The sequence below is a fragment of the Monoraphidium neglectum genome (assembly GCF_000611645.1).
Source record: "Monoraphidium neglectum strain SAG 48.87 unplaced genomic scaffold scaffold02827, whole genome shotgun sequence".
Lineage (NCBI taxonomy): Eukaryota > Viridiplantae > Chlorophyta > Chlorophyceae > Sphaeropleales > Selenastraceae > Monoraphidium > Monoraphidium neglectum.
Window position 1 is genome coordinate 488 of NW_014010801.1, and position 7,521 is coordinate 8,008.

The window sequence follows — 7,521 nt, forward strand, 5'->3', positions numbered from 1 at the left end:
AGCGGCGGCCGCAGCAGCAGCAGGGCGACCAGGCGTCTGCGCTGCCGGCGGCCGGTGGGCAGCCGCAGGTGGTCAGCCCTCAGGAGCGCCATGACTCGAGGGACCACGACCAAGGGGATGGAATCTCAGCCCTCCTTGACCTCGCGGCTGCGGCCGCCGCCGCGGCGGCCGCAGACGGCTTCTCGGCGCCGCCGCCGCCGCCGATGGAGCGCGCAGAGTCGCGCGAGGCGCGCAGCAGCGAGGACGGCCGCGGCCCCGCGGCGGCCGCGGCGTCGTTCCTGTCGTCGTTCGCCCAGGACAACGTGCAGCAGCAGCAGCAGCCGCAGCAGCAGCGGCAGCAGCGCCGCAGCTCGAACGACGACCTCCGCCTGCCGCTCGGCCGCGACGGCCTGCGCGACGCGTCGAGGGTGGACCCCTCCAAGGTGGAGGCCGCGGCCGAGGCGCTTGCGGACGTCGTGGCCGGCGCGAGCGCGGAGGCGATCGGGCTGCGGGCGGCGGCGATGTTTGGGCACACCACGGAGCTGCGGACAGGGGCGATGCAGTGGACGCGCGGCGAGCTGCTGGGTGGGTTGCCGCAGAGGCGCGGCGCGGGGCGGCGCGCAGGCGCGTCCCGCCTGCTGCAGCTGTGTCGGCAGCGCCTTGATGATAGCACCCGTGCATGCGCAAGCGCAAGCGCTTTGTGTGGAGACCTGCGCAAACACACACGCACACACACATACACACACCATTCTTGGAGTGTCTCCGTGAGTCGCCTCCTCATACACTTTCACACATACACACTACAACACGTTGTTTTTCCTCCTCATCAGTGCAAGCCCCTAAGTGACCCCCCCCCACACACACACACACACGCGCACTCATCCTACCGCCAGGCGAGGGTGCTTACGGCAAGGTGTATGCAGGCCTCAATCAGATGACGGGTGAGCTCATGGCAGTGAAGGCCCTGGAGCTGGTGGGGCGCAGCGGCAGCGCGGAGGCGGCGGCGCAGCTGGCAGACCTGGTGAAGGTGGGCGGGCTGAGGCGCGGGAGGGTGTGCATGTGCGTGCGTGCGTGCGTGTGAGTGTGTACGCGTGAAGATCGAGTGCCTCTGTGTGTATTTCACCGAGAGCGAGAGAGAGGGAGAGAGAGAGAGAGGGGGGGGAGGGAGGGAGTGTGGGAGTGTGTCTGGGAGTGTGTGTTTGTGCTTGAGAGAAAACAAGAGAGTGAGTGGGCTCGTGTGTGTGTATTTGTGTGTGTGTGTGTGTGTGTGTGTGTGCGCGCGCGCGCGCACGTGCCATCATCTTCCGCCTGATTCCAGCCGCAGCCGCGCCCGTTGCAGCGCACCCACGCCACCAAGCCGACAGGCACCCTCACGCCCCGCCCGCCGCGCGCCGCCCCCTCTCCCGCCGTCCCCCCTAGGAGCTCGACCTGTACAAGAAGCTGAAGCACAAGCACGTGGTGGGCTACATCGATGCGACCTTCGAGGCGCGCCAGAACACGCTCTTCATCTTCCTGGAGTATGTGCCAGGTGGGCCGAGCACACCCGTGCCGGGGGCGCCGGACGCGCGCGGGCGGCCCGCGGCCCACACAGCTGATCCGCGCGGGGCCCGGCCGCGGCGCGGCAGGCCGGGCGGGGGCGGCCGGCCGGCGCGGCGCAGCTCGCGTGCGCACCTCCTTTTCAGCCGGGACCCTCCGCCGCGCCCTCCTCCGCCGGCCTGACCCGCCGCCCCGCGGACCTTGCCTACTCATCACCAACCCCAGGCGGCAGCATCGCGTCCATGGTCAACCGCTTCGGCCGCTTTGGCGAGGAGCTGGCGCGCATCTACACGCGGCAGCTGCTGCTGGGGCTGGAGTACCTCCACAGCTGCAAGATCGTGCACAGGTGGGCGCGCCCCGCCTTTCCGCGCCTCAGAGGCAGTCGCGGCGGCAGAGACGGAGGGAGTTGAGGGTGCCTCCAACAATGTGTGGGCCTTCGCGCACGAGCGACGAGTCGAAACGCGCACGCATGCAGCGCAACGCACGCCCGACCCGCATGCCGGCGCCGCACCGCTAATCGCCCCGCGCGCCCGCCCTGCCGGGCCCCGCGGCGCCCCCACAGGGACGTGAAGGGCGGCAACGTGCTGGTCACGCGCGACGGCATCGTGAAGCTCGCCGACTTTGGCGCGTCAAAGGCGTACCGCGACGCGACAAAGACGGACGCGATGAAGAGCATGAGGGGCAGCGTGTTCTGGATGGCGCCGGAGGTCATAAAGGGGACGGGATACGGTGGGTACCGCGGGCGCTGCTGCGGACGCCGGCTGGCTCGTTGGCTCGTTTGTTTTTTGGGTGTTTGAAGCGCCTGGGTCGCGCTTTGGCAAAGGGGCCTCTCAGGGGACGCGCGTGGGCCGTGCTATGGCAGCCCGCATATGGCATCGGTGATTTGCTTGTCGAGAGTGCCTGGTTTGCGTTGTGGCGGGTGGGGCATTTAGGAGGGGCGTGATGGCCGCTGGCAATTTGTGCATGTCCGTGAGGCCGGCGTCGCCCCGCCTTGTGCGGCCAAAAAGGGCGGACCTGCCCGCCAGCGACGGCCCGGGGCTCCGACCGCCAACGTGCGCCCCCTGGTGCCATGCCCTCCTTCCTGGCCGTCCTGTTGCGCCTCGTGCGCCGCAGGGCGCCGCGCGGACATCTGGTCCCTTGGGTGCACCGTGATTGAGATGCTGACAGGCAGCCACCCCTGGCCAGGTGCGCCCTGGCCGCGCCGGATGCGGGCGCGCGCCTGCCCGCGCCTGCGCGAGGGCTGCGCCGCAGCTGCGCGGGAACAAGGGGGCGGGCATTGCGGGGCGGCGGCGCCGGATGGCAGCGGTCATTCCCCTGCCTGCACCCAAAACGCGTGGCAGCTTGGGACCCCCTGTCCCCAACCGCTCTGTCCCTAAATCTTCATATTTTGAACACCAGTCCCCACGAATCCCAATCATCCACGTTTCTACGCCTTCAACCCCATGTTTCATCCTCCATGCAATTCACCCATCTCGCTATTCCTTTGTACTTCTGAACCCATCCTTGCTTGCTGCGCCCCCGGCGCCGCTCCAGAACGGGACAACCACTGGAGTGCGATATTTGCCATCGCGCACAGCACCGAGGGCCCCCCGCGGCCGCCGGGCATCAGCGCCACAGCAGAGGACTTCCTGGACCACTGCCTGCAGGTGGGGGTTTCGCACGCACGTGTGTGTGTGTGTGTGTGCCCGCGCGCGCGTTTGTGTGTGTGTGTGTGTGTGCGCGCGCTCGTGTGTGTATGTGTGTGTGTGTGTGTGTGTGTGTGTTGCCCTGGTTTGTGTTGTCTGCCTGCGTGCGTCTTGCAGTAGTGCAACAAGCGCATACAGCGTGTGGATAAATACTCCGAGGCGGCCGCATCAGATACTGCGCCCCTTCCCTACGGCCCTGGCACCGCCTGGCTCAATCTGCCGCCGCAGGTCGACCCCTCCAAGCGCCCGACCGCCACTGAGCTGCTGCAGCACCCCTGGGTGGCCACCGCCGACACGGCGCGGGGCGAGACCGAGGGCGGCGGGTTCGGCGGCGGCGGCGGCGGCGGCGGCCCCAGTGGCGACGGACGCGCCCTCAACCACTCCTTTTAGAACTTGGTGGTGTTGCCTGCGGCGCACCTAGCGGCACCCGTGCCCTGGCTCTCGACGGCAGCGCAGGTGTGCCGCCACCAGGCTGCATTTTGCGCCAAGGGGCGTGCCTGTCGCGCGAGCGGCCGCCCCTGCGACTGCGGGGTGCGACCACGAAGCGGTGCCCTCCAGGCGCCGCGCCCCGGCGCCGCCGCGCCCAGTCTCCATTTTTGCGGCACTTGGGCCCGGGATTCTGCTGCCCTGCACAGCGTCTGCTCGTTTCGGCCGCATTGTTTCGCCGCCACCAGGCGGGCCGTGCGCCCCGCGCCCTGCGCGTGTGCGTTTCCGGCGCCGCCTGCCGCGGGCCCGCCATCATTGTGCGCGGGGCTCGCTGCGGCCCCTTGCGCCCCGTGCGCCCCAGCCGGCGCACCGTTTCATAGGATTGCACTCAGAGCGCGCTCCTGCGCGCCCCCACAACACCCCCCTTCGAACGGATCCCTCAACCCGCAGCCGAGCCCTGCTCTCCTTGCGTGCTGACACCACAAACAAATCTTCTCTTCCCTGATACGGTCACGCCGCGCCGCCCCGCTCCCAGGCCACGCGCGCCGCTAGCTTCAGCGGCGCCGCGGCGGCCCTCACTTCACTGTTCCGGCGGTGGCGAGCGGAGCATCACGGCCTAGTTTTGGGCATGGTATATTGCCTTATGTCTGCTTATTGTGCTCCGGCCCCAGTCTGGCCTGGCCACCCCTCAGGCTTCCGTGGAAACAGACAGTGGGGACGACCTCTGAACGCACACGTGCAGCCCCTCTGCTGGGCCCGCCTTAAGAGTGCATGACCCTGTTGAGCAGGCAGACGGTACAACGCGCTGGGGTGTTTTTGACACACGCATGACCATAAGAAGCAACACCATGACCCTCTTTTGACCAGCTGTCACGTCTTCTTTCTCGCTGACATCATGCGTTTTGTTCTTGCGACATCGCATCTGCCTCCCTGGATGACCTGTGCCTGCCTGAAAGCTGCCTAAACAGCTGCCATTAGCTAGCGTGTTCGTCAATGTGGCAGGTCTTGCCGCGAAAGTTTTGGGCTCCCGGGCAGATACGTAGCAGCTTCTGCCTGCCCACACACCTTGCCTCTTATTCCGTGTGTGCTTGCCCTGCTGTCCGCGCCACGCTCACGCGCGGCGCGCAGCGCAGTGCATTCGCCAGGGGCGCCGCTTTCACTTGCTTGGTGTGGGTGTTGAGGACGGTATATATCGTATTGAGTACGGCAGACCTGTGTGTTTCGCAGCTCCTTCGCCCTTGTCTCCTGTTATAGCACTGAGGAACCCCGCCCCTCCTCTACATAGGCCTCCACCAATTGTAACAAGTGCTGTTTTCGAGTCTCGCAGTTGCACTTGGGATCCCTATCAAGATCAAGAAAGGGCGTGAGGACCTGCGCACACACGCCGTGGTTTTGCTGGTGTACCCTAGGTTTCTGACGCCCCTAGGTCGCAGCCTCGGTCCTATGCTGCAGCCCTTGGTCAGCCATTCACCAGTGTGGCGCGTCCACCTCCTCCCCGACCGCTCAACACATGACAAATGCATGCTAATGTTTTTTACATTTGGGGGCACTGCACGCCTTCCAAGCTGGCTAGGGGTGCCCTTATGTCGAGAAGGTGAGGCCGTGGCCTCGGCACTGCCACCTGGCAGCTTGGCAACAGCTCACATAGGACCAGCCGAATGTATGAGGGCAGTTGAGCGCTTAGCTTGCACCATGCAAGTTGTCTCTTTCTTATGAAATCAATTTGATTCCTGACAACACGCGCCACGCTGACGCCGTGCAGTGCGGCTTTTCCCGGAACGCGTTCGATCGTGCAGCATAACGCCCTTGGTCGCTCTGAACGGAGCTTGACGTGTTCTGCAATCTGAATGTAGGCACCTTTCCACGCAGGGGTGCGGGAGTGCAGGGGCAGCAGGGGCAGCGACGCCAACCGCCGTCACCGGAGCGACGCGCGATGAGCTCTGGGCGCCAAGGTGGTGCTGATGCATCCTTAGGAGATGACCCGGCCGGAAGTGCCGGCACTGCGGTGCCGGACTGCAGTGGCGGCGCCGGCGCCAAGCGCCGGCCCTCGGCAGTCGCTGCTGCAGGCGAAGCGCGCGACGCGCGCGTCGAGGACGTCGAGGCGCGGCCCCTGCAGCTGTTGGTTGATGCAGCGGCGCGCGCGCGGCTGCAGGCGCACAGCGTGCACGCGCGCAGGCTCAGCGGCGACGGCGCGCAGCACGCCCAAGAGGCGTTGCCCGCTGCGCAGCAGCGGCGCGCGCGCGAGGCGCACGCGAGGCGGCGAAGCGGGACGCCGCCGGAGCAGCAGTTGGGCGCCTGTGAGCGGCCCGAGAGCTCCTCTCCGCAGACAGCTGCCCTCCAGCAGCAGCAGCAGCAGCAGCAGCAGCAGCGGCGGCCTTTGCCTGCGAGGCTCACGAGCGCCGCAGAAGCCGTGGGGGTTGAGCCGGCGCGCAGCACCGGCACTGCACGCCGCTCCACGTTGCGCGGCGTCGGACGCACCCTGACTGGCGCCAATCACCAGGCCACCCTGAATCTCCTGGGGTGCGTGCGCTTTGCCCGCCCCTCGGCGCTTCGCGAGGACCAACGCCCCAGGGTCCCCCAGGCCTGCATGCCGCGGCGGTTGACGTGTCCAAGGTTGTGTGTCTGTTGCACTGCCGGCCACCCACCCACCCGAAACCCCACACAATGTGTTAAGACACTCGGCGCGACGCCTGCCCTCCAACCCTTCCCCCAGGGGCGCCTTGGACATCGGATCACCGGCTCTGTTTCAGCCGCGGGACCCGCTGGCCGAGCTGCCGCTGCAGCAGCAGCAACAGCGCCTGCCCGGCAGGGTCAGCACAGACAACCTCGCCTGGCTGTTTGACGACATGCCCCCCCTGCAAGGCCTGGACGCGGCAGACGCAGACACGCAGCTGCTGCAAGCGGCCCTCGCGGTGCTGCCCGCAGCGGCGCCGCCGCTGCCCGTCGCCTCAGCGGAGGGCGGCGCCCAGCAGCATGCCTGGGGCGCCGCGGCGCAGCCGAGCGAGGAGACGCGGCGCGTGCTGGCGCACATGACGACGCAGCTTCTCATCCACTACCCGGCCGGCGCAACAGCTGCCATGGGCCCCGGAGTAGGCGCTTGCGGCACCATCGCTGGGTCTGGCCTGGGCGGCAGCTTCATCCCAGCTTCTGTGGGCTCGTTCACATCCCTGGGATCGCTGGGGTCTCTGCTGCTGCCGATCCAAGAGCTAGACACCTCCCTGCCCGGTTCGGCGCCGAGCGGCGAGGGCGTGCCCGCAGAGGCCGGCGGTCGCTCGGGAGCGACGGCGCGCAGTGGAGGCGAGGAGCAGCAACAGCAGCAGCAGCAGCAGCAGTGGCGCCGTCCGTCTGTGCCCACCAGCCTTGCTGACCTGGCGGCAGAGCTGCGCAGCCAGCTGCAGAGCGGCACGGCGTGGAGGCAGCGCCAGCAGCAGCAGCAGCAGCAGCAGCAGCAGCAGCAGCAGCAGCAGCAGCAGCAGCAGCAGCAGGGCCAGAAGCAGCCGCTCCATGAGCAGCAGTGGCAGCGCGAACCGCCGCACGCGCTGCCAGATGGCGCAGGCTTACAGCAGTGGCTGCAGCAGCCTGCGCAGCCACAAGCACAGCTCGACAGCAGCACAGCCACAGCCACCGCCCTGCCGGCCGCCCTCGGGCCCTGGCCAGCCCCAGCCAGCAGCGCGACAGAGGCGTCCCCACCCCCTCCGGCGCCGCCGGCCCGCACGCATCAAGGGTGGCAGGCCGACGCGTGCGAGGCGCTCGGGTCGCCCCTCCCAGACCAACTGGCCTGCGCCCTGTTCGGCGAGTGCGCCGCCGACGCGCCCGCGCCCCCGCCCGCCGCCGCCCGCGCGGCCGGCGGCGCGGCGCTCGTGGCGGCGGCGCACACGCAGGGGGAAATTGAGGC

General features: G+C 68.2%; 2 protein-coding genes across 2 annotated transcripts; both read left to right on the forward strand.

The window, feature by feature from the left end:
• Window positions 1-203: 203 nt before the first annotated feature.
• On the forward strand, window positions 204-3,590 carry MNEG_11610 (hypothetical protein; the record flags this gene model as incomplete). The annotated part of the gene is made up of 8 exons (XM_014039917.1): window positions 204-564; window positions 873-1,006; window positions 1,399-1,507; window positions 1,741-1,861; window positions 2,078-2,244; window positions 2,629-2,700; window positions 3,049-3,161; window positions 3,429-3,590. 8 exons carry the CDS (start codon window positions 204-206, stop codon window positions 3,588-3,590), a joined length of 1,239 nt encoding a protein of 412 aa, XP_013895371.1.
• Window positions 3,591-5,559: 1,969 nt separating this feature from the next.
• MNEG_11611 (hypothetical protein) lies at window positions 5,560-6,146 on the forward strand (the record flags this gene model as incomplete). The annotated part of the gene is made up of 1 exon (XM_014039918.1): window positions 5,560-6,146. A coding segment is annotated over one exon (587 nt), but the record flags the coding sequence as incomplete, so codon positions are not given.
• Between the last annotated feature and the right edge of the window lie 1,375 nt (window positions 6,147-7,521).